Below are 25,515 nucleotides of genomic sequence, written 5' to 3'. Positions count from 1 at the left end.
AAGGGCCAATTGGAAATTTGGCCAGGACACCGGGGTTACACCCCTACTCTTTTCGAGAAGCGCCCTGGGATTTTTAATGACCACAGAGAGTCAGGACCTCGGTTTTACGTCTCATCCGAAGGACGGCGCCTGTTTACAGTATAGTGTCCCCATCAGTATACTGGGGCATTAGGACCCACACAGACCGCAGGGTGAGCGCCCCCTGCTGGCCCCACTTACACCTCTTCCAGCAGCAACCTTAGTTTTTCCCAGGAGGTCTCCCATCCAGGTACTGACCAGGCTCACACCTGCTTAGCTTCAGTGGGTTGCCAGTTGTGAGTTGCAGGGTGATATGGCTGCTGGCTTTTATTTTGGGGCAACACTACAGATATATGAGGAAGTTCATCGTCAGACCCTTTCTCTCGCTGTAAAGGGAACTTTCAAGAACGAGCGCGTTTCCCGGCAAGGTCTTTACATAAATGCAGTGGTTCCCGTATGCGAATCGCATATTTAAAAATATGGGGGTTCAGGCGGGCGCCCTTGCCGCATTAGGTCGGCCCCGCACCATCGGGGGCTCGAACCCGGGACTCCCGCGTCACTCAATAGGGACCCAGCCCGGTGAGCTAAAGAGAGATCTCGCTTTTACATAGTACCTGTCGGCCATATGCGTTACAGTATTTTATTAAAGCTAAAGAAAGTTACCCATAGATGAAATTCTAGACTGGGAAAACACCTGTCAGATGATGTTATGTCAGGAGAATTTAAATCATGGGCTGTTGTGTTCAAATTGAACTATGTTCAACAGTAGTGCGTACACGTGTATTCACGTAGGGAGCTGCGTCAGCACGCGCAGGCTGCACAGGAACAACAGGTTTATTCCCTGCTAAAAAGAGAAGAAAGAAAACACAACGTTTCGGCCGGGGAGCCTTCATCAGGTGTGAATATTGTATTCACTGCGTTGGAGAAAGACGCTTCTGCTCCCGGCTCACTTCGGAGAAGAGCAGGGCGTGAAGAACTGTCCCACACTGACGATCTGAAGAAACGACCCTTTTCAGTCTTGAACAGACACGACCTTTTCAAAATAAACTCGCGAATCAGACGACTAGAGCGCTAACTGCGGGGAAACTCACTTAAAACGGAGAAAAGATACTCGGATCGATTAGCTACTTGTTAAAAAAAATATCAAGGACGGTATCTGTGCCTAAATGTAAATACTGTACCACTGTTGTGAGCTAAAGATTCGCTTGTTCGTTGCTGTGTAAATGTTAGCGATGTGTTGAACGCTGAGAGCGAGGAGAGTTTCAGTGCGGGACGCCGGCTCTTTAAAGGCAGGGCTGCCCCTGCGGGACGAGGTCATGTGACCACGCGGGTGACGTCACGCATTGCAGCACAACAAGAAGTTCGGCGCTGAGTTTGCGCTCCGAGTGCGGCTCACGGCACCACCTCTTTCATCTTTCATCTGTACCCCCACAGCTCCGGCTGCTCGCACTACCGAAGACATCCGGGCTGCTGGACAGGTACGTTGCTGCCGATACGGGTCCACAGCCTAACCCCTGTGCTTGTAGTTGTTTCTCGTGCTGTTGATTAGTCCTCTCCTGTATTCGGGAGGACAGCGACGGGACTCCGCTTCACAACAACAAGTGTGCGTGTGTGTCTCGGGGCCGTGGACACAGCCCGGACAGCTGCGGTGGAGGAGAGATGCAGTAAAGCGCACGACTGGGCTGGCAGACTTCGTGCGAGAGAGCCGACTCAGGCGATCGTTTAAGGAGACAAAGGCGCCTGTGAAATAGGTGCGCTTGTCTCGCGTGTATGAAACACCAGGTGCCACTCGAGTTGCGCTAGGAGCAGACCGAACACGGCAAGGCTTCTTCGTACCGTGTCTCTGTTTTAACAAACTATGGGTTCAACGTTTGTGCATGAATCGTATTTACTATTTTACAATGCCGTGTAATTCCGGATAGGGATTCCTGTAATTGTCTCAACCAAAAATGGTCATTTGCGCCGGGCGCCGTCCAGTGGGGGTGGAGATGGATACACGGAGCAGGAACGAGCTGGTAGCGGCGGCAGTGGTCGCTCTGTAGGCTTCAGCGCCCCAGGCAGTGCAGCTAATGAAATCACTGAGTAATTATACAGTCCTTCGCAGCTATCAGAGGCGCAGAAGAGATCGCCGTGAAATCCCTCTAAAGCGAAAGATGAGCTGTAAAATCAGCAGAGAAGCACGAAGGGCTTGTGGGTTTGCAGAGCTCGGGCACGGCCGAAATAATCCCCCCTCTTGGGTTTTCAGTCTGCTCTCGTCGTGCCTTCGTGGGGCAATGCTTTTCCACGAGAGAGTCCGGGTCGCTAGAGGCTCGAAACCCATCCGGAACTGGCGCGCGGCGACTCGTTCCAAATTGGATCAACTCATTGCGAGTTCGAAAAACAGGCCGGCTGTGACCTTGTACTTGAGCTGGGGAATAGCAAAGCAGTCACAAGCACAGAGCTGCCTTCCAGCTGACACCTATCGTGACATTTCCACCTGCAGGCAGGAGAACCGTCAGACCCATGTTTCCCCTGTAGACAGAACTAACTCAGGTGGGTCTGTTTGCCAGTAATGCAAGGAAAAATCTTTTTTAGACTGTCTGAGGGTCGGTATTGCAGCACTGCTGCTGCAGTCAGGGTGGGGTCGTGAGGAAGGATCCCTCCTCCTCCTCCTCATGGGACAGCAGGTGTGCGAGTCGGGAATGAACAGGAACACCGGAGCGAACCCACAGACACGAAGGGAAACACGACGATCGATCGATCGAACCCAGGACTCCTGTCTCCGAGCAGAATGACAGACCAATATGTCTTCTGCTATGATTCCAAATACAAGAGGAAGTTTTTCTGTCGTTCGAAGCGTGAATGGAAAGCTGGTTCCCAATTCCAGGTCCCTTTCTAAAGCTTCTCTGAGAGCCAGATCAGAAATGCACTGCTCTTCTGCTCCCTCTTGCCGTTCAGCGGGCCTGGAAGCCCAGTGTTATGAAACGAATGTCTCGTGACTCACATCACTATCTTCTCATCTCACCCCTCTCTCGCAACAGAACAATGTGCTTGTACTTCCCCATAACACCCCCCAACCTCTCTCTGCGGCATCATGAGCCAGCAACTGCTCGCCCGCCCGAGCCACGTTCCCACCAGCCTCCAGAAACAGAGCGGGAGGCTAAAAAGGCTGAAAAGATGCCTGAATCCGAGCAGTTTCAGGGACCTGGGTGGGTGGCGCAGAAGTCAGTACCTCGGACCTCAGACAGCGAGCACCTGCCCCTCCAGCTTCCCGAAGAGGACAGGAAGCGAATTGTCCTGCTCGCGTTGCCTGGGATTGTTGGCAGAACTGGAGCACGAAGCTCTGTTTCTGAACAGGAGCGAGAGCTGGTGAAACCTGTCGTGTCTCCAGCACGCGTCTTGACTAGATGTCCTGAGCTGCGGCCACAGACCGTGCAGAAATTTGTTGTCGATTAAGGTGGTGAAACGCATTTCCTCTTTGGAATAGCGAAGAGCCTTTCTAGGGCATTTCAGCTCCTGTATTCAGAGCAGGACTTAGTTTTCTAATGCCTGAAGTACCACTGTGTTTGTTACAAGTGAGAACCAAATCTGTAGTTGTAGCAGTTTTGGGATCACAAGACTCAGTCACATTCACTTGCCAGCTGATCTGCTGTCGCAACCTCTGGTCAGTGAAGGGCGAGAAGTTGAGTTCTCTTGTGGTAATGGGCCTCTGTAACCACACTTTAAATTCTTTCTTCAGCAGCGTTTTAACTCCAGTGTCATCCTTTGGCTCTTCTGTCATCTCTTGGGGGGGGAAAAAATAAGGCAAATCTGAAAAGGTGAAGCCTTGTCTTGTGTTTTTGTAATCCTGCCTCGTTCTGTCAGTCTGCTGGTCTTGCTAGCCTCCTGCTGTAACAGACGTGCTGGTGTAGGTGCACAGACCCTGGTCTTCCTGCTCCTGTTAAAAACAATGGGGGGGGGTTCTTTCTACAGTGTTCAGTCAGTTGGAAAATAGGGGAAGAATGGGCCTGTGGCTCCCGGCAGAGGGGCTGTGTTCAGCTTCCACCCGCTCGGTGTGCAGAGGGGAGGTGTCCGCCACGCGAACAGCTCACACCGAAGAGGCACACGACGGCTTTTCAAACTGCTGGGTCCAGAATCTGGGTCCACCTCCTGGTAGAGCGAACCCAGCTGGAGCCCCGGTTCTGGTCACGTTCCTGATGTGGGCCCGGTGTGCCTGTTAACATCAGTGACGGAACCAGAACTGATGTTCAGTAACTACAGTCCGTCTCCCTCCTTCCCTTCCTGGACATGAGCGTTTATACTGGTCTCTAGATTTCTCATTTACTCTTGCTTTTCTTGGGCAGCACGGTGGCGCAGTGGTTAACGCCTCACAGCACCGGTGCCCACTGTTCGATTCTGGACCTGGGCTGCTGTCTGTGTGGAGTCTGTATGTTCTCTCCATGTTGTAGTGGGTTTCCTCCGGGTGCTCCAGTTTTCCCCCAGAAGTCCAAAGGCACCCTGCCAGGTGAATTGGCTTCTGGGGAAACTGGCCCTGGTGTGAGTGTGCGTGTCCTTGTGTGCCCTTCAGTGGACTGGTGTCCTGGATGTGACCTGCTGTAGGCCTGTTGCTTGCTGGGATGGGCTCCAGCTCCCCCAGGTCTCTGAATGAAATGAAACGGTTAGGAAATGGATGGGAGGGTCTTCTTCTGACGTTTAGGATATGAGTCCAGCTGCAAAGTCCAGCAGTTAAAGCAGAGCTGTCCCGTCTTTCTCTGCAGTTGTGCTCCACATGATCCTGGCTGCTGAGGACAGGCAGTAAAGCAGCTGAAATGACCACGAAAATGGCCCCAGGTGTCCCCTACGAGCAGGTGAGTGCCCTCTCGGCCTCCAGGACAGACTGGGCGAAATACCGCTTTCAAGATGCTGTAGTGCTACATTTAACAGCTGTAATTTATATCCTTTACAGAGAGCTCTAAACTTTAGAAAATGTGTGAGAAACAATAAGCTTAGACTTATATAGCGCTTTTCTGGACACTCCACTCAAAGCGCTTTACAGGTAATGGGGACTCCCCACCACCACCACCAGTGTGTATCCCCCACCTGGATGATGCTCCAGTCCTCTCCCCACACACCAGCTCTCAGTGGGGAGGAGAGCAGAGTGATGAAGCCAGTTCAGAGATGGGGATTATTGGGAGGCCATGACTGGTCACTGGCCAGGACACTGGAGTAACACCCCTACTCTTTTTGAGAAAAATCCTGGGATTTTTAATGATCACAGAGAGTCAGGACCTTATACGAAGAATGAAGGCTTTTTTACAGTATAGTGTCCCCTTCACTATACTGGGGCATTAGGACTCCCCCAGACCGCAGGGTGAGCGCCCCCTGCTGGCCCCACTAACACCTATTCCAGCAGCAACCTCAGCTTTCCCAGGAGTCTCCCATCCAGGTACTGACCCGGCTCACACTGCTGGGCTTCAGTGGGCTGCCAGCTGGGGGCTGCAGGGTGATAGAGTGGCTGGCTAAACTGTTTTATTTAGCCAGCAGCTGCATTTGTAACTGTTCTGAATACAGAATGAGACAGGAGTGTCCCTTGACAGACGGCGTGTGTTGTTAATGATTTCTAACACAAAGATCTCTTGCAGCTGGTGTCGTTGAGGATGTCAGAGGAGGACCGACTGCCCGGCTACAGGATTCAGAAGTTTTTTAACGAGGTTAGTAGCCAGAGGTGTTTCTGGTATTGATTGCTTTCAGTCCTCGGCGAGAGAACAGACCCAGCTTCCCAGGTCGAAGTTCCGCTGTTGCTCTTTCAGTGCAGCGTGTGACAACTTCCCCTCTGCCAAAGCAGGCGCCACAGTCCAGCAGAAGTATTCGCTGTCTGCATCAGCAATTCCTGAACACGCAGAGCTGAAGAAGAAAATCAGCTACAGGAACTGTTTTCCAGTTTCCAGGAGGGCACAAGTTATCTTTTAAACTTGCATTTCACGGGCAGTGGGGTGGCTCTGTGGTTCAAATCCCGCGGCCAGCAGAGGAATCCTACTCCACTGGGCCCCTGAGCAAGGCCCTTAACCCCAGCTGCTCCAGGGGCACCATATAAATGGCTGACCCTGCGCTCTGACCCCAGGCTTCTCTCCCTGTCTGTGTGTCTCATGGAGAGCAAGCTGGGGTCTGCGAAAAGACAGATTCCTAATACAAGAAATTGTATAGAGCCAATAAAGTGATCTTCTTCATTCTGCTTTCTGTTTTGCCGGTATGAATCCTAGAAAAATGTTGCTATTCTCTAAACTCTGTAAAATTTATGGCAATTGTTTCCTGACTGCTCAAGGGATATTAGTTTGCAACTGTAGACCCATGATTAAAGCAAACATCCTCATACCTCATAAAGAAATTCAGTACTAGCGCCATGCTTTTTAAAAAAAAAACAAAACAAAATCAAGCCTCATCTTTTTCTGTGATATAGATTTTTGGTCCAACCAAAACTAAATATTTTGAAATATCCACTTTTAACCTGTTTAAAATCTGCACAGCACACTGGAAATGGGAGTCAGAAAATAACTACAAAGGTCCTATCCCAGCTATGAAATAAACTACAGCAAGCATTTTCATGATCGTATTAAACTGCATTAGTGACTGTTCGGGAGCTGGATGGGTGTTGGAACATGGCTCAATGGAAGATGCCCTGTGAAGTGAGACTGTGAAGTGTGGTTTTCAGTGACTTTTAGGTGGTGTGCAGTATTACAGGTGCTTCCTGCTGTCTGCTCTCCTGACCGCTCTGCTCCTGGGGATGATGTTTGTCCAGCTGCTGATCCCTGTCCCAGTCTCTGCAACACAGCGGCCCGGCCCTGCCAAGTCAATGCCTCAGTCCAGCTCCTGTGGTGACCCCTGCAGGTAGGAAGCCGTCAGAGCAAGAGCTCGGCATCCAGTCCCCGTGTTCCTGCCATTCAGAGGAACGGGTTGCATTTCCCCTGTAACTCCATCTTCCTCTCTCGCCTGTGCAATGGCACTTGCCTGTTTGTGTGCCAGGCCTCCGCAGGTTAAAGTGTGTGACCTGTGGACCTCGAGCCCATCTCAAGTACCTCCGGTCCAGAGCTTTTTTTCTGTGACTCTTCTAATATTAAAACACTCGTGAACTTCCTTCTTGTGAACAAGTAACTAGTCTAGGGAACAAGTTTCTTTGTTAGCTTATTTGTCTTGGCTGTCCAAAGCTTTCTGAGCTGATATGCATACAATTCAGCATCTGTTTTACTGTCTTATTTGGCACTTGTATGTCTGGATTGAGGAAGCCTCTGCGGGCATTTTGATTGGACAGCAGAAGAAAGGGGGCGGGGTGTCTCTTGGCTCAGGAAAAGAAGTCAGTCGCGGGTCACGCCCACCCTTGCGTGGCGCTCGGAGCTCACCGTGCCCCCAGATGGGTCACCCGGCTCGCTCTGTTGCAGAATTGTGCTGGTGGAGAGCATCCCTGAAGGAGTGGAGTTCAACTCCAGCACCACCAACCCCTCCATCTACCAGGCGTGGCTGAAGCTGATGGGTGAGGCTCAGAGCAGCCTGGACATTGCTTCTTTCTACTGGACGCTCAGCAACAGGGACACGCAGACCAGTGAGCCGTCTGCAGCACAGGTGAGGAAGCCCTGCTGTCCTCCAGGGGGCGCTCTAGCTGGCTTAGCTTAAGTTCAGCGCTGTCTTGGGCAGAATGGTTCAGCTCCAGTCTTGGAGGGCTGGTGTCTTCTCTGTAGGTTTTCATTATGGCTGCTGGCGTATCAACGTAAGCGAACAGTGAGGAGGCCATTATCACCCTGCAAGTCACTGGAGCCCAGCAGGTGTGAGCCTGGCCAGTACCTGGATTGGAGAGCTGCTGGGAAGGCTGAGGTTGCTGCTGGAAGAGGTGTTAGTGGGACCAGTAGGGGGCGCTCACCCTGCAGTCTGTGTGGGTCCCCAGTATAGTGATGGGAACACGATGCACTCATACCCCAGTATACGAACGTTCGATATATGAATTTTCGCTAATCTTCACAAAGAATTTGTATCTTGTAATTCGTAAGAACAAAAGTTCGCTAATCCGGACTGTGAAAGTCCGAAAGTGACCAATTTATTAGCCGAGAACCTTCTGCAAACATCTGGATTCAGCGCCATCAAACAGCTGTTTGTGGGTAAGGACAATGTGAGGCAGCACTGCTTTGTTTACCAACACAGCGAAAGCTTGCGCTCTCATTATCAAAGTGTTTTTTTGTGTTTGTTTTGTAGTTACTGTTCATTTTGGGCCCCAAGGAAGAGTTTGCTGTTTTGCTTGTTTCACACATTTTATTTCTGACTAGGTTTTTTCTTGTCAACTTCTTTAGCTTAGTAGTTGACAACAGTATGCACGTCGGTCTAGTCAATCGCTTGGATAGCTATCTATTATGAAAGAATGAAAAATGTAAATATGAGATCATTCATTATTTTACAGCTATAGTTGGCTTGTTTGTATGTTCAGGGTGGTTATTGAGTGAACTTGTCTTCGTTTCGGAACGTGGTGGGATTTTTCCCATAAGAAATTATGGAATTTTTATTTTCAATTGATCTCCTGCCTTTCAAACTAATTTTCAGGAACGAATTAGGTTCGGATACTGGGGTATGAGTGTTCTTTAAAAAAACGCTGGCCCTTCGATGAGATGTAAAACTGAGGTGATCATTAAAAATACCAGGAGTTTCTCGAGAACAGTAGGGGTGTTACCCCGGCATCCTGGCCAAATTTCCCCCTGGCCTTTACCAGTCATGACCTCCTAATAATCCCCCTCTCTGAACTGGCTCCATCACTCTGCTCTCCTCCCTACTGAGAGCTGGTGTGTGGGGAGCTTACTGGAGCATCACCCAGGTGGGGCTGCACACTGGTGGGGGTGAAGGGGATCCCCAATACCTGTAAAGCACTTTGAGAGGAGTGTCCAGAAAAGCACTGTATAAGTGTAAGCAATTATTATTATTATTATTATTATTATTATTATTATTATTATTATCATTATCATCTTGCCCAAGAGCAGAGGAGGACATGAATATGTCTTTGTACCAGTCCTGCTGTGTTGTGTCTCCAGGGAGAAACGATCCTGCAGGAGCTTGTGGGTCTCGCCCGGAGTGGGATCACAGTCAGGGTTGCTGTCAACACCCCCAGAAAGTCCCAGCCGAAGGCCGACCTCCAGGCACTGGAGGATGCAGGTATGAACTTTCCCAGCTCCCCAGCGAGACGGGCCTGTACAAATCCAGGAAAGATGTGCCTCCTTCCTCATGACCCCTCTGTGGAGCGAACTCTGCTGCTCTGGAGTCGGAAGCCTTGTGGGTTGTCAGTGTCGAGCGTGCGTTGTGTATTTGTCCCGCAGGAGCTGACGTGCGTGAAGTGAACATGCTGGAGCTCACCACAGGGGTGCTGCACACCAAATTCTGGGTCGTGGACAAGAAGCACTTTTTCATCGGGAGTGCCAACATGGACTGGAGATCCCTGACGCAAGTGAGCTCATGTCTGCCTTAAAAATGCTCTTCTACCATTCTGTGCCTGCTTCCTGTCCTGGGGTGTGTTCTTGGATGTTCTCTAGATTTTATTGGATTGCTGTAGAGCTGGCACTAACGTTGAGACACCAATGTGAAGGAGTGGACTCGTAACTCGTAATCCATTCATTTTCTAACTGCTTTATCCAGTACAGGGTCACATTGGAGCCTATCCCAGCAAGCCACAGCCACACAGCAGGGTACAGCCTGGACAGGACACCAGTCCATTGCAGGGCAGATAGACACACAGACACAAGTTTCCCAGAAGCTAATTTAACTACCAGTACAGTATGTACATTTCACATCACAGACTAACTGTGTAACTGTGGACAAAATACTTAGCTCAGATTGTTCCATTATTAAACCCGGCTGGATGAATGTGTACAAAAGTAACACTGTTTAGAAGTTAGAAAGTATCTTCAAAACTGATTGTGGGGAGTCAGGAAGGATATCACAGTGATATATGTTTTTGTGCAGGATGCTTCTCTGATGACCGTTGGAACACTGTTCATCACTGATCGTAGTCCCTGATAGGGTAGTTTTTGAGAAATACCGTCTTTAGTTCTGTAAATAAGATTCTGTTGTTCAGGTTGTTGCACTTTTCTGTTGTTTGGGTGATGAACACTGGCCATTGAGAAGGTAGCTTGCTTTTCATTTATGCCGCGTATGAATAATAATTTGAGAGATGGAGTGTGGGCAGATGTATCTGCACAGAGGCCTGTAGCCTGCTGGTGGGAGTGCTGTGATAGCTGTGGCCAGATTTACTGTGCAGAGCTTTTATTTTTAGTGAACAAGTCTTTATTATGTTTAAATGATGCATGTAAATAAATCTATATTTAAATGATTTAAATTGTGGAACCAATTAAGAAAAAGGAACATGGAAAACAATGTAACCACTGACATGAGGGAAGCACTGTAAACGTTTGCAAGGAGTCACAGGCCTGGGGATCATGTCCTGCAGGTGAAGGAGCTGGGGGTCGCTGTGTACAACTGCAGCTGTTTGGCTCAGGACCTGGGGAAGATCTTTGAAGCCTACTGGTTCCTGGGCCAGGATGGGGCCAGCATCCCCAGCCATTGGCCCAGCAGCTACTCCACCCACTACAACAAGGACACGCCCCTGGAGGTGGAGCTCAATGGAACCTCTTCAGACGTCTACCTGTCGGTAAAGAAGTCATGAGTCATGATTCTGATTTTAATAGTGGACTAAAGCCGTGCTCATAAGAGTACTGTAATAAAAACACAGACAGATGATCATCAGGGAAATGAGAGGAAAGGGTTGAGCTGCGATTTGACCGTGTGAGGGGAGGCAGGAGGTTGGGGTGTGGCCGTCGGTGGTGTCCCTCTGAAAGCTGCTGTCTGTCCCAGAGTGCTCCTCCTGCCCTGTGCGGCGATGGCAGGACTCCGGACCTGGAGGCCATCCTGAGCGTCATCCAGGATGCCCAGGAGTTCGTCTACATCGCCGTCATGAACTATCTGCCCACCATGGAGTACTCCCACCCCAAGAGGTGACTGTGAGCAGTGTCCATCAGTCAGCTGCGGTCGTTTCTGTGCTGTGCAGCGCCCTCTCAAGGCACTTGACATGATTCGTACAAGAGATATGTGATGTTTCACACGGTGGAATATAGAGGAGCACTGTCTGTCTCTGATTGGCCCGTCTCCTCGCAGCTCAGTTTGGCTCATTGCAGTGCAAGTATCTGATCGATGTTCAGCATTCACACACTCATTCATTCGTCTATCCCCCCCTCTTGAATGTTCCTGCTGAGCTGAGCTGGACAGTTTGTTTCAGACCTCCACAACTCTTTATGTAAAGACCCTGCCCTATTTTCCTCTCCAGCTCCAGCGGCTCCAGGCCTCGTTTTAGATGGTCTTGTTGTTAGTTGTTCTTGCCCCCCCCCATCATCACGTTGTGTTTATTTCCTGGCCCTCCGAGGGGTCGGCCTTGTCAGATTCGCTGACCTGCTCCCTCTCTGACCCCCCAGGTACTGGGCCGACATCGACAGCCAGCTGCGCAGGGTGGCGTACGAGCGCAGGGTCCGGGTCCGCCTGCTCATCAGCTGTTGGGGTAGCTCGGAGCCCACCATGTTCCCCTTCCTGCGCTCGCTGGCAGCGGTCCACGATCCCACCAGCAAGCTGGACATCCAAGTGGTGAGGCCTTCTTCTCCGCACTCCGGGGCGCCAGAACTGGTCCGGCACGACACCCCACCGTCGCGCTGCTTAGAGCAGCCATTAGGACTTGGGGCTCCTGACTGGGCGGTTGTGGGCTGCAGGTGCTGCTGTTGAGAATCATCCTTCACCCCAGTTGCTTCAGTCTACCCAGCAAATATAAGTGGGGAAACCAGCAACAGTGGGGCCTAAACTGCCTCTAGGGGGCAGTCACATGTCCTCAGCGTACTTCAGAGCTGGTCTAAGATCTGGCCTGGTGAGAGTCTAGGCGTGAATGTGGACTTTGCCTCATGTTTGTGCAGTCCGAGTATCAGCGTGGAACAACGGTCAGGGTTCTGAGCTCCTAACTGGACGGTTGTGGGGTCAGATCCTGGCTGAGACTGCGGCTGTTCCCATGAGCAAGGAACTCCAGTAAAATACCCAGCTGTACATAAATGGGTGCTCTGGATTAAAATGTCAGCCAGATCAGTTAGAGGTGAGATTGCTGAACCTTTGGTTGAGGTTTACTGCGGACGATGATTAGTACTGAGTCTAAATTATTCCCCTCAGATGATACTGATCAGAGGAAATGGAACTTTTCACTCTAGGACACCAGCAGCTGGAGTGCAATGACACCTGTCTTGCTCTTCCTGCATCCTGCTCTGTCATCCCAGATCCCTTTTCTGCCTGTATCTCCCCTCCAAATAAAACTGCCGGAACAGGGGAAAGAAGCAGTTAAAATGTAGCTACTATTACTTCAGGACCTGGACCAGTCCTCAGGTTGGAAGGGCCATGTGAATGACCATAGGAATACGGTTCCCGTGGGGGCCAAGCATTTCTGCAGTCGAGCAGCTTTAACCTCATCTTGTTGTTTGGGCTCAACAGAAGCTGTTTGTGGTTCCTGCCACACCCAGCCAGAAGGAGATCCCCTTCGCCAGAGTCAACCACAACAAGTACATGGTGACGGACAAGGTGGCCTACATCGGTAAGCTGACGCACCACAGGGACCGACCTGGGTGACTGGGGCGTCCTTCACGAGATGACCTGACAGCAGCGTGTCAGCTGCCCTGACACTGGCGCTGATAACTGAGCTGGGTCGAATTTGCGAGAATCGAATGCAGGGCTCTGGTTCTGGAGAGAGTCCACAGTGTGGTCTGGTCTTCATTCCAGCTCAGTGCTGAATGACTTCGTTAGATTAATCAGTTGCTTCGTTTAGGAGGTGTCGACAAGCTTTCAGGATCTCTGCTCATTGAAAAGCTACCGATAGGGCTTGCAGGACCAGAACTTGAGCTTATCATTCCTGATGATTAGGAAGTGTTCCACTCTTCCACCACCCTCTGTGTAAAGAAGTTCTGTTCTCAACCTTCACCTTAGCTTCCACTATTTTTTTCAGTGGTTTGTGTTTCAGCGTTGACCCTGAAGTCAAATCATGTCGGCCTCGTAGTCTTCTCTGTTCAAGATTAAAATCTGTTTTTGTCGGTGTTGGACACTTCCTGAGTACAGAGAGCACATCTTGAAAATCACAGTAGTTTAGTTATACTGAGGCTTGTGAGTCATCTGCAGATACAAATATTTTTATCGGGCCTTTGTTCAATGCTGCGTAAGAAAACTACAGTTAAATAGCTGGTATTTCTGACAGCTTTGTTCATCCAGAAAAGAAAGAAAGAAAGAGCTGTAGGTTTCCTCATTAGGACCTGCTGAACAGGTGTTCTTTGCAGACAGGTGTTCTTTGCAGGAAGAGGTCCCTGTCGGAGAGAGAAAAATCCAGGTCTCTGAGGACAAGGAACTTCCCTGGTGTCTTCCCTGACACTACGAACGCTCTGGCTCGGTGCCCCAGCTGTAGTTCTGGCCCTGATGCTGTGTTCCTGTCCCACGCAGGCACGTCAAACTGGTCCGGCGACTACTTCCTGCACACAGCCGGGTCGGCGCTGGTGGTCAACCAGACCGCGGCCCAGTCCGCCGGCGGCACCGTGCAGGAGCAGCTGCAGGCCGTGTTCCAGCGGGACTGGGACTCCGCCTACAGCACCCCGCTCAGCGAGGCCACCGGGGCCAAGGACCTCTGCCCCGGCCAGTAAGAGGGGCGACCAGGGGGCACCCAGCCCCACAGTGGGGCTCCAGTAAAAGACCCCTTTTAAAAATGGATGTCAATAGAAGTATCTTTGCAGGAAAGCATCACCCAAATAGTCATCAGTAATGGGAGCGAGTGCTGCTGCCCCACAGATACTGGGCTCCTGGCACTGATTCTGGCCATGGGTACCTTCTGTGTGGAGTTTGCATGCTCTTCCAGGTTTCCCAAGGTGCTCCTGTTTCCTACCATCTTCGAAGGGCCTGCTGGTTAGGCTCATTGTGCCCCAGGAGTGTTCCTGTGTGCTGTGTGACTATACCCCCAATCCCAGGTATAATACTTGCTCTCTACCCTGTATTTCCAGGAGTCTTGTCAGGAATATGCAGCTTCATGACACTTTATGGTGGATAGATAAGTGTGACTAGAGTCCTGTCCAGCTGGGGAGCCGCCATGTGACCTGGTTTGAACCCTGGGCTTCTGGGATAGCCCCGCCCAGATCTGCGGCTCTCTGATAGAGCCGGGTGAAACTGTAAACTTGAAAACAAGTATTCAAAAGCCATTCGAATATGTTACACCCATCTCTTAGGGCTGAACTCCAGCTGAAAACGGAATCCTTTATAGAAAGTATCTGACTGTCCTGAACTGATTATCCACAACTCCACAAAACGGATTCATCTGGTCACCGGAAGACTAAAAGAAGTTTGGTCTCTCTGTCTGCTGCCTACTTTGGAGTTATTGTTTACCTAGCAATACTGTACTTGTACTGTTTTTTCATTTGGGAAATAGTTACTTTGATTTTTAAATACTTGATAGTTCTGTAGTTAACAATCTAATTGATTCACAGATAGGTTGGTGCTGTGAAATAAAAGACTTTAGAAATTCAAATACTTTAAAAGATTGCTGTTACAAAACAGATCGTTGTATAGATAATATATTTTCTTCTTATCAGCCATCAAATAGCCAAAGTATTTTTTACCTTCTCCACATTTTTCAAAAGCCACAACACTCTGAATCCTTGAGGTCATGGTGCTGTTTCTGAGCATCGGTACGTGCTTAAAGACTTCATGAAGACGTCAGAGAGCAGTGAAATCTGTCTACATTCTGTAGAGGGCGTGTCACTTGGAAGTCTCTAGGTTGACATTTCATGACTCTGTACAGAAAGCCTGTGGCCAGATTCCTTCAACTGTGATCAAAGGGGAATAAAGGGAAATTTGGAATTCTTACCTGACAGTGTGATTTCAGGGATGAGTCTAATATAAATATTGGAAATATAAATGATTGATGGTCGGTGTTGGTGGGAATGTTTGTTTAGGATGATGAATTCTAACTCTTCAGTGTTACCCAGGATAATGCCACCGTGAGGCAGGAACCACTTTACTGTTTGATTATTTAACTACCTGAATTATAAAATTATCTGTATCTTCCCTTCATCGCTCTGCTGCTCTGCTGTTCCTTCAAGCCCTTGTGTCTCTTTTTCCTGCCGAAAGATGTTGTAATTAACAGCCCCACCGGTAGATCTAGAAAAAATCCACATGCTAGCAGGCATTTCGTCAGTTTTTCATTTGAAAAAAAATGTGAACCGGTGTTTCTGAAAGCAGACCTGTTTATTATGCCATAAGCCATCCAGACACAAAATAAATGTTTGACTGGTCAGTACTGGGACACTGAGCAGCTGGGCTGGTGCTCGTAGGGCTGAGATGAGCAAGTGAGACCTTTCCTTTATTGTGAGCAGTCTGCTGCAGTCCATGAGTGAGCATGATGGAGGCAGGGCTGCTCCTGCCCTTAGTCCCTCTCTGGGCTCCTCTCCTGCTCCGGCGCCAGGATCCTTATTGGTGGCTCTCCAGGGGGAAAAGCCTGTGCGGGCCGAAGCTGCTGTACATCCTGAGGGCGGATTGGAACTTGTGATCCCAGTCAGCGGCAGCATAGCGGGGCAGCTCTCCCCTCTCGCCGCAGTGAAGCTGGGCTCCCCGCTGCAGGAAAGGAGAACTGGGGGTGTGAGCAGGAGCAACATTGTCATGGTCATTCATGGAGCAGCGGCGTTCGTTTGCTACACTCTTGCAACACTTCTGATTGATGCAGCAGTGTTGTTGCTCTCAGTGGTGGCAGTATTACTGTCCAGTGGAAGCAATGAGATTTGTTTAGAGCCGCATGTGGCTCCCAGGACAAAGACCTCCTCTCTTTTCTAAGGGGGGAAATTATTTGCAGCAAAGCCCCGATGGTGTGTAACATGCCTACAGGGCGGCAGCTCTCCTGTGGAGGGGATTCAGGTCGGGGCTCGGGAAAGGCCGTCGGCCCGGGCGGAGCTTACCTCGGCATCGGGGTCCTCGCAGAGCCCCCTCGCCTCTCCCTCCTCCTGTCCGCCGAGATCGCCGCGGGAGTCCCCCTCCTCGGGCCGCGGCCCCCCCGCCGCCATCGGCTCGCTGCGCACGGGCCGGCACGGGCAGCCCCCGCTCCCGGAGTGCCCCCCGCCCTGGGGCTGGAGCGGGGCGCCGGCGGCCGCGTCTCCAAGGCGATCTGCGCTCGCGCTGCCAGGGAGAGGCGCCAGGAGCCCACCACCTGTCCCCCCGGTCCCCATGTCCGCGTCCACCGCCGCCGCCTCCTCCTCCTCTCCTGTCCGGCTGATCCGGAGGCTGTCCATCTGGTCGATGGGGGGCGCCTGCTCCTCCCCCCCGGCGGGCAGCGCGGCCTCGCGGAAGGCCAGCAGGGACAGCCGCTGGTAGCGCGTGGGCCGCGGGCCGGCCTGCAGGTGCCGCAGGCTGACGAAGGGGTGGCGCAGAGCCGCGCGGGGGTTGATCCGCTGGTGCGAGTCCAGCGTCAGCATCCTCTTCAGCAGCTCCACCAGGCTCCTGCGGTCACTCGCCTCCGCCGCCACGTCCTCGGGCAGGAACTCGGGGGCCTCCTCGGGGGGGTGCACGCTGGCCAGCTGGTCCAGCGAGGCCAGCGGGGGCCTGCTCTGCGCGGGGGGCCCCTGGGGGTCGGGCTTGAGCTGCCACTGCACGGCCCCCCTGCAGCTCCTGCCCCTCTGGAAGAAGAGGTGGGCCTTGCTGGCCCTGTCCAGCAGGTGGGCCCCGGGCAGGCCCTGCGTCCGGCAGATGAGGCGCACCTGCTCCAACTCGCTGTCTCCCGGGTACAGCGGCCAGCCCAGCAGCAGCTCGGCCGTCACGCAGCCCAGTGACCACATGTCCACCTTCTCGCAGAACGGCAGCCCCAGGAGAACTTCCGGAGATCTGTAAAACCTTCAGGGGGTTGAAGAGGAGGGAGTGAGTGATCTGGGAGATGTTCGTGCCTTACAGGAACTTGGAGGAAGAATCTGTAAAGCACCCCTCCTCCTCACTAGTGTTCCAGCAGGTGGACCTACAGGGTTGTCCTGTCCTCCAGTCCTTCTACCTGCGGTCATCTGTAAGTTATACCTCCACCTGCGGTTTCTCTCAAGGAAGGCATAGGGTATGAAAAACAGTGCAGGTGCGTCTCATTTTAATTGTAAATTATCAAATATAAAACCAAAACAATGGGTCCTGCAACAGGTACATGCCTTAACCCTTAAGTATTGATATTCACACGTGCATATTGCTAATAAACACCAATAATTCACTAATAAACATTATGATGATTTATCGCCCTTTTTCAATGTGGATAATACTTCAGGGAGGGAAGGTCCTCATCCTGGAGTCATTACTGCTTTTCCACAGCTCTCGGGGGCTTGTTTCCTCTATAAGAAACTTGTCTGCGGTCGTGTCCGGTGTCCAGTGTCCAGCGCGTGTTGTGGAGCCCTGCGGTGCCGGTGAACCCCGAGGACAGGACAGAGAAGCAAGAGGAGGGGTCGGGGGTCAGCCGCACACCTGGACTGGATGTAGGGCTCCCTGACGAAGCGCACTTCGCTGAAGATGCTGGCGGAGCCGAAGTCGATGAGCTTGACCCGGAAGGGCCAGCGGCTGTGGTCCACCAGCATGACGTTCTCGGGCTTGAGGTCGGTGTGGATGACGGAGAGCTCCTTGAGGCGGGCCAGCGCCCCCAGCAGCTGGCGGGCCACGGCGCGGATGTGCCGCGCGGCCAGCGGCCGGAAGCCCCGCTCCCGCAGCAGCTGGAAGAGGTTCTGCTCCAGCAGCTCGAACACCAGGTAGTGCTGCCGCGCGTCCCGGAAGGCCTCGTGGAAGAGCACGATGGGGCAGCGGTCCAGCCGCGCCCGCGACAGCGCGGCCAGCAGCTTCAGCTCGTTGGCGATCACCCGGCTGCGCTGGGCATCCGCCCGCAGGCTCTTGATCGCCACCATCTCCCCCGTGCTTCTGCGCCAGTACTTGGCCACTTCTCCGAACGTGCCCCTCCCCAGAGTCTCCACCAGCTCGTACACCTCCGTCTCGGAGCGCAGGACCGACATGTCTCTCTCCTCCCGCGCGGCCTGCGGTTTCCCTGCCGCCCGGGACGCCCCGGTGTTCTGGAACGCCGGAGCGCAACAATGGCCCGCGGGCCGCTGCGGCATTTCCAGCTCGGAACCGACACCGCTGACGAACTCGTTCCGATCTTATCAACGCAAATAGGCTCGTGCATGACGACATCACACGGCACCTTTATTGTGTGTCCAAGGTGGAAGGTTTCCGCCTGGCGGATGGGGCGCTGAAGTCTGCAGGCCAGCATAAGGGATACCGGCGACATCAGTCTGCCAAAAAAAAAATTAAGACGCAAATCCCGTAATTTAATAAACCGGCGATAGGATGAAACCTTGGTTCTCATGCGCCACAGATGTACCAGAATAACCCCCCCCCCCAGCTGAACGAGAGGCGTGTTCGCCGCACCTGTGTCAGGGGGGCGTGCACCCAGGCGCGCGGCGGCGTGGGGAGCCCGTTTCAGCCGCAGAGCACCGCGATCCTCTCGCGACTAGACGAAGATGGGGAACACGACCACGCGGGAGGACTTCGAGTGGGTGTACACGGAGCAGCCGCACTCCACCAGGAGGAGAGAGATTCTGGGTGAGCCGGCAGCTTCGTGACCTGGCATCAGGGGGCAGAGGGGTGAAAGCGCAGGGCGAGGGGGGTCGCCGGGCAAAATGGACGGTGAATACAAGCGTGTGAGGACAGAGCGCGGTGCGGCGTTTTAATTTAAAGTTGCAAAACAGTTGCTCAGCTGGAACCGACGCGCTGCTTTCGTAGAATCTGAACTGCGCCCGGAGAGCGTACCGACCTGCCTTCAATCGCGTAACGCGCGCTGGAGACGGCTTTTTAATTAAAGTCAACGAAATCCATGGAAATAATTTAACAATCGTGTTACCACCCGGCTTTCTGTCGTGAAAACGTGCGGAATGCGGGTGCCGTGTGCGGCAGCTCACGCCGTCTGTGGACACTGTTCAGTTTCTTTCAAAAAGTTTGAGTTTGGGGGGAAGTTTTACTCCAGGAGTTTCTATAAACCAGGATTTCCAGTGAACCAGAGAGCGCTTGTCAGGGAGTCACGGATAACTTGACATCCCACTAGACTAGAGACGGGCGAATCCACGGCGGGTGGGTTTTGTGTTTGTGGTGGGCGGACAGTACACGCCGGTGCCGAGTTGTGAAACGCGACAGCTCGGCTTGTAGACCTGGAATGTCCCCTTGCTCGCGGGCGCCCATTATTTCTGGAAAAGATATGTCAGGGAGGCGCTGTCACGCACTGCGGGAGTGGAGGAACAGGTCTGCGCCCTGGCCGGCAGAGCCGGTTTTCAGCCGCCTTGATGGCGGATCTGAGACGGAGACATTCCGCGCTTCGTCGTAGCTCTGGAATGTGGAGTTTGATAACCGACACAGTGACCGTCCGCCCTGCGTAGAGCGCAGTTCCGGCTTGGAGCTGTAGCGTTTTTATTCGACTTGCTTTCATCCTTTTTTTTCCCCACCTGTCTTAGTATTAATAAGCTCCGGAAAGCATGAAGATAACAGCTGTTCATTTATTGGGTCGTGGCCCAGTTTCGCGCTGGTAGCATGTGAAACACAATGCCATTCTGGGAAGATGTCACACCTACTGTACATTCAAGAGTGTTTGTTACTTGTATGATTTGTTAAGGGACGATGCCACCCTCTATCCCTGAGCACTTTGAGCACAAGTACCCTGAGACTCTGACGAGCTCAGAGCGGTGTCTGTCATCTCGGTCAGGCTGTCCTGTAGGCCTCATGTGTCTTTTAAAATAGGTCTGGTTACCCCTGGCAGAACAAAACAACTTAGAATCATGTCCAAACCTGGTCCTGAGGATGGGGACAGTGTCTCCTTAAAACACCAGCACCTTGTTAAATTGGTTTGTGTGAGACAATAATGAGTTGATTGTGTTTGTTAAGAGCTGAGATAGAATGGAAACCTGGACCGGCCCTCCTGGACCAGGACTGAACACCTGTCCAGTCACAGACACTAAATCTGTTGCCAGAACCCAAATCCGCTCTGTAAGTAAACAACTGCAGTAACAGCTTCCATCACCTGTGTCGGGCGACTGCGTCGGTCATCTTGGGTTTTCCCAGCGTGGCGGAGGTTAACACACCCGCTGTGTTGAGTATAAACTTTACCTCTTAACGCTGGTTTAGCTAAGGCGGGTTCAGCGCCCCTGTGCTGCTTGTTTAGTCAGCATTCGGTCTTTGATGTTGAAGAGAGAAGAAAAGAAACAACGTTTCGGCTGTAGAGGACAAACTGAAAAAGGCTTCATAGCCGAAACGTTGTTCTTTTCTTCCCTCTTCAGCAGGAATAAACCCTCACTCGTTCCTTGGCAGCCTGCGCACGCTGACGCAGCTGCCCACCTGAACTTACTTGGTATTTACTCTCCTTCCTGCCGAAGTCTCTGGTTTTTTAAATGATAAAAGGTGATGTGAGAGAGCCTGCTGGTTACCCATTTCACTGTCTCACCTCTTGCTCTCTCTTTGTAAGAGAGATTTTAAGAGATTCCTAAATATTGTTGATTCCCTGTGATCCTTCAAGAGAGGGCCTCATCGTGTCCTGAAGGTTTGCTGCAGCTGTTGGCGAAATGGCGTCAGCTGTTCTCCTCTCACACAAGACTCCAGGGGAAGCTGCCCCTGGACCTGCGGACCCGCGGACCGGCGCTCCGAGCTTGGGGCCGAGAGGGGAAGCACCTCTCAGTTCACAGCTGCTCCTGCCCAGGGTAACCAAAGAGCAAGCAGCTGTGATGTTAAAATTGCATACTGCACTAGTAAGGTCTCTTTTCGAAGTTGATGTAGTTTTGGTCACCACATTATTGAAACAATCCTGTTGCTCTTGAATTAGTTCAGGGAAGAGCAAGCAGGTACCTTCTGAGCCCCGAAGAATTGATTGATCAGGCTGAATGACCTGAACCTTTTTACTTTTGAACAGAGAAGATTATAAGTGTTAAAAAAAAAGTCAACTCCGGGATTTTTTCAGACTGAACAGTGAAACACGAACCAGAGAACGTGAATGGTAATGATATGCAGCTTCATTTAAAACCAAGAAGAGGAGGCGCTTCTTCACACAAAGGGTTGTGGGAGCATGGAACAGGCTGCCCATCCTGTTCCTGTGCTCATCGTGTGGTTTAAGCCGGTACCCTGGCTTCCTTCAGGAAAGGTCTGGAGGAGATCCTCAGATGAACTAAATACTGACCCCAAAACAGACTCAATGGATCCATCTCGTTTGTAAACATGCTTCTGTTCTTGTGAAGTGTTTTCTTGAAGACGGTGGACGCTCACTCCCTTGTTCTGAGCTCTTTCCCTCTGTGTTAGTTGAAAAGGAGCTGTTCCGTGTCGTCAGCCCCCTTCAGAGCTTGCTGTGGTGTTTCTCCTGGACCACGTTAACCCGGCTTCTTCGCTCCAAGATGAAGTCTTTAACAGTTCCTTCTCCCCTTTCTCTTTTCCCTGTCCAGCAAAGCACCCGGAGATCAAGTCCCTGATGGGCCCGGACCCCTACCTGAAGTGGATCGTGACTGCCATGGTTCTGACCCAGCTCCTGGCCTGCTACCTGGTGCGGGACCTGTCCTGGAAGTGGCTGTTCTTCTGGGCCTACGCCTTCGGAGGCTGCGTCAACCACTCGCTGACGCTGGCCATCCACGACATCTCGCACAACGCCGCCTTCGGCAACAAGGAGGCCCGGTGGAACCGGCTGTTCGGGATGTTCGCCAACCTGCCCATCGGGCTGCCCTACTCGGTCAGCTTCAAGAAGTACCACATCGACCACCACCGCTACCTGGGGGGCGACAGGCTGGACGTGGACATCCCCACCGAGCTGGAGGCCCGGCTCTTCAGCACCCCGCTGCGCAAAGTCGTCTGGCTCGTGCTGCAGCCCTTCTTCTACGCCCTGCGCCCGCTCTGCGTCAACCCCAAACCTGTGTCCCAGCTGGAGCTGCTCAACGGCCTGGTGCAGCTGGCCTACGACCTGGCCCTCTACCAGCTGTGGGGGATGAAGCCGGTGGTCTACATGGTGGCCGGCTCCCTCCTGTGCCTGGGGCTGCACCCCATCTCCGGCCACTTCATCGCCGAGCACTACATGTACCTGAAGGGCCACGAGACCTACTCCTACTACGGCCCCCTCAACTGGCTCACCTTCAACGTGGGCTACCACATGGAGCACCACGACTTCCCCAGCATCCCCGGCTGCCGGCTGCCTCAGGTGAGCCCTGGCCGCTGCCCCCCGGGTCAGTGCGGTGGGCGCAGAGGGAGGGGGAGGACAGAGTTAACGGCAGCCAGCCTCTGCAGAGAAAGGGAGAGGCCGGCGCGCTGCGCCCGGAGAGCGAGGTGCAGGTGGTTTGTCCGGTTTGTCCGGTCGGTTCTCTCCCGCAGTCCGGTCGAGAAGCGTCGGCCCAGACGTGGGCGTGGGCTGAGCCCGTGACTCACCGGCCTAATTATGTGGTTCATGAGGAGCCGAGTCACTGCTGTTGTGTAACGTGATCGGCACATGATCCTCTCTCTTCCCGCTGGCCTGCTTACCACCTCCCTGAGCGCCTGCTGCTCTGGCAGGATGCAGTGTGGAGCTCAGGAAAAGGGGCCGACGCATGGCTGTAGCAGAGCTGGTCACCGGGGAAAGTTGTTCTTCTTCGCCTTTAAGCAAAGGTCCAAACCTTCTCGTTGGCTCACTTGGCACCGTAAGGTAGCAAAGCTACCGGAGCACAATAAAAACGTTCTACAGTATTTAAGCACAACTGCTCAGCCTTAACCTCTATGGCCCAGCTCCAAGCTACCCGCTGTGAGGTTCTTGCAGGGAGTCGTCCGGAGCGAGGGATTCTAGCATCTCCTGTTGGATATGCAGACAGAGCGGTGCTGGTTTCTGCGGACCGTGCCGCTGTATTTCACAGGGAATTCTCCGGAGAGCCTTGGATCTTCCAGCTGTGCCTCCCTGGCTCCTGTGCTCTTTTTCTGTTCTGGTTTGACGGGTTTGACAGACTAGACAAGCAGAGAGATTCCTTGGAACCATGTTTAAAGGAATAAATGAAAGCTGCTCACACCCCTCTTTCTCCCTCCGTTCTGTCAGGTGTCCTGGTGTTTTGAAGGCGCTTCTGTTGCCCTCTATTACAAGGCTGGCATTAAGGTGATCCTGGAATGCCCAGGGGTAAATCCCGGTAGTTCTGAAGGCGTCTCCTGTGCTTTCTGTTCCAGGTGAAGAAGATGGCTCCTGAGTTTTACGACCACCTCCCCCAGCACGACTCCTGGATCCGCGTGCTCTGGGACTTCGTCTTCTGTGACCAGCTGGGGCCCTTCTCTAGGATCAAGCGCGAGTGCCGATTGGTCAAAGAGGACTAGACCCTGCCCCACCCCCCACCCCGCCCCAGAATCCTCCCGCACCCCGACTCTCTGCAGGAAGGCGACCCAGGAAGTGAAACCCGTACTGCACAGCCATCTGAATCTGGAGCTCCGGCTGCAGAACATGACCCTGGGCCAGGAGGGGCCCTGTCACCCCTTCCATTACTCTCTTCTGGTTTGGTCTGATGTTTAAACTGTGTTCACCCGGCAGATTTGCAGTTAGATCTTCACAGGAACAATTCCCCCAAGAGCTCAGGGCGTCAAGCAAAACCTAACAAACGTTGCTTGTTGAACAAATGCGAAGGGAGAGGGTGAGGAGTGTGAGACAGGTGCTTTTACTTAGTCTGACCTCTTCAAAGAAGAAAAGCACATTAGTGGCTGTGTTAGAGGCCAGGGAATCTTTGCCTCGTCCTGCTCTTAAACTGCCATTTGATCAAGGTGAGCCTGCGTTGTCCTGGAACCTCGAGTCTGACACGTCAGGTATTTTGACATGAGCGTGTCCAGCGTGTGGAAGACGTGTGAAGATCAACTACCAGACAGGATTCAGTGAGAGCTGCAGGCAATTAGTAGGAGTGATGCTTCCAAATCGTGGGAGTCTGGTGCATCGCGTTAGAGCAGTGAAGACTGTAGTCCCCCATTACTGTTAGCCTACATGCGCCACCCTGTGGTGTTTGAAGGTACTGCAGGAGCTAGGTAAATGTTGTCGCTCTGTGGGAGGGTGTCACCTCTGATGCAGGTGTGTTGTGGGTTCTGGTCTTCATGAGTCCCTAGAAAAACAGGTTGGCCTGATGTGAATTTTGATTATTACTTCAAATTGCAGTTTTTCCACAAAGCAGTGCACTTAGGAATCTGTTGGCTGAATGTTTGAGTTCGGAGCCAGAGCGGCCGCAGTGCGGGAACTTTATTCTGCGTGTTTCGGAACTTTCGTGTTCTGTAAGCATCGAAATAAAGAGCGGTTGTGTTATTAAATTATATTTTTGAAAAGGAATATTTTGTGAAAGGCACCCGGTGAATGTATTGAAACTATTAATAAATGAAATGGTATTGTACTGAGATGCTGTTTTGTGTCGTAGTCCTTTGCTTGAGCTGTTTCACGCGTCTTCCTGAAGGGCGTCGCGGTCTCAGAACTGCCTCTGTTCCTCACTGTCCTCACTGTTCCTCACTGTCCTCACGTCTCGACGCCTCGCCCGCCTCCCAGCTGAGCAAGTCGCGCGGGTCAACGTCACTTACCCAGACTCACGCCTGCCTGGCTACGAAAGCTTTTTAGTTCAGTTCAGTTTATTTGTCAAGTGTACAAGTGCAATTAAATGCTTATTTGCGTGTGTGCTCCGATACAAAGATATTAAAGGAATCGCCCGAAACAAACACAGAACAGCAGCAGCAGCAACAAGAAGTTAAATAACACACATCTTAGAAAACAAACCCTCAGTGTGATCCAGTGGCAGGGGTAGAGTTCACTAATCGGACAGCTTGTGGGAAGAAACTCTGACTCTGGAGGTTCGTGCCTTTCTGCTCCTATAACGCTGACCAGAGGGAGGGGGAGAACAGGGGGAATCCAGGACGGTTCTTCCGGCTTCTGAAGGGACAAGAAACCTCACACCTGAACAAGGCTCCACGGCCGAAACGTTGAGTTTTCTTTTTTTCTCTTTTCAGCATGGAATAAACCTATTGTTCCTTTGCAGCCTACGCGTGCTGACGCAGCTCCCCACCTGAACTCCTTCGCTTCTGTTCACTGAAGTAGCTATTCAACAATTGTGGAAGTGTGGCGGATCCTAATCACACACGTAGTGTCGCGGAATAAGAAAATAAAATGGTGTAAAGTCACCTTTGCCCGTCATACAGCGGGAACAAATACACATCTGCGCCTGTGACTGGAAGGTTGCCGGTTCAAATCCCGCGGCCGGCAGAGGAATCCTACTCTGTTGGGCCCCTGAGCAAGGCCCTTAACCCCAACTGCTCCAGGGGCGCCGTACAATGGCTGACCCTGCGCTCTGACCCCAAGCTTCTCTCCCTGTCTGTGTGTCTGTGTCTCCCTGGAGAAAAGCTGGGGTATGTGAAAAGACGAATTCCTAATGCAAGAAATTGTATAGGGCTAATAAAGAAATAAATAAATAAAAT

At 52.2% G+C, this 25,515-nt stretch overlaps 3 protein-coding genes across 4 annotated transcripts; 2 read left to right on the top strand and 1 right to left on the bottom strand.

The window, feature by feature from the left end:
* Positions 1 to 870: 870 nt before the first annotated feature.
* On the top strand, positions 871 to 14,916 carry pld3 (phospholipase D family member 3). Its single transcript, XM_006627687.3, has 12 exons — positions 871 to 1,496; positions 4,755 to 4,844; positions 5,619 to 5,687; positions 6,707 to 6,861; positions 7,410 to 7,590; positions 9,039 to 9,159; positions 9,321 to 9,448; positions 10,448 to 10,648; positions 10,852 to 10,991; positions 11,466 to 11,631; positions 12,514 to 12,613; positions 13,507 to 14,916. Exons 2-12 carry the CDS (start codon positions 4,806 to 4,808, stop codon positions 13,701 to 13,703), a joined length of 1,497 nt encoding a protein of 498 aa, XP_006627750.3. The 5' UTR covers positions 871 to 1,496; positions 4,755 to 4,805; the 3' UTR covers positions 13,704 to 14,916.
* A 362-nt stretch (positions 14,917 to 15,278) lies between these two features.
* Positions 15,279 to 18,246, bottom strand: LOC102685505 (homeodomain-interacting protein kinase 4). The gene is made up of 3 exons (XM_015340950.2): positions 17,533 to 18,246; positions 16,002 to 16,929; positions 15,279 to 15,663 (listed from the first exon to the last, which is right to left on the bottom strand). The coding sequence occupies exons 1-3, from the start codon at positions 18,168 to 18,170 to the stop codon at positions 15,520 to 15,522; spliced, it is 1,710 nt and encodes a 569-aa protein (XP_015196436.2). The 5' UTR covers positions 18,171 to 18,246; the 3' UTR covers positions 15,279 to 15,519.
* Positions 18,247 to 18,334: 88 nt separating this feature from the next.
* Positions 18,335 to 24,452, top strand: LOC102687742 (sphingolipid delta(4)-desaturase/C4-monooxygenase DES2-like). 2 transcript variants are annotated; one of them, XM_006627616.3, is made up of 3 exons: positions 18,335 to 18,657; positions 21,528 to 22,270; positions 23,254 to 24,452. In XM_006627616.3, exons 1-3 carry the CDS (start codon positions 18,576 to 18,578, stop codon positions 23,395 to 23,397), a joined length of 969 nt encoding a protein of 322 aa, XP_006627679.2. In that variant the 5' UTR covers positions 18,335 to 18,575; the 3' UTR covers positions 23,398 to 24,452. The 2 variants fall into 2 exon arrangements, with proteins under 2 accessions (XP_006627679.2, XP_015196392.2); XM_015340906.2 differs by lacking the exon at positions 18,335 to 18,657 and adding an exon at positions 19,021 to 19,182.
* Positions 24,453 to 25,515: the final 1,063 nt, after the last annotated feature.

The sequence above is a fragment of the Lepisosteus oculatus genome, chromosome 3 (assembly GCF_040954835.1).
Source record: "Lepisosteus oculatus isolate fLepOcu1 chromosome 3, fLepOcu1.hap2, whole genome shotgun sequence".
NCBI lineage: Eukaryota > Metazoa > Chordata > Actinopteri > Semionotiformes > Lepisosteidae > Lepisosteus > Lepisosteus oculatus.
The sequence above is the reverse complement of the archived record's forward strand: the minus strand, read 5'-3'. Positions and strand labels throughout refer to the sequence as shown.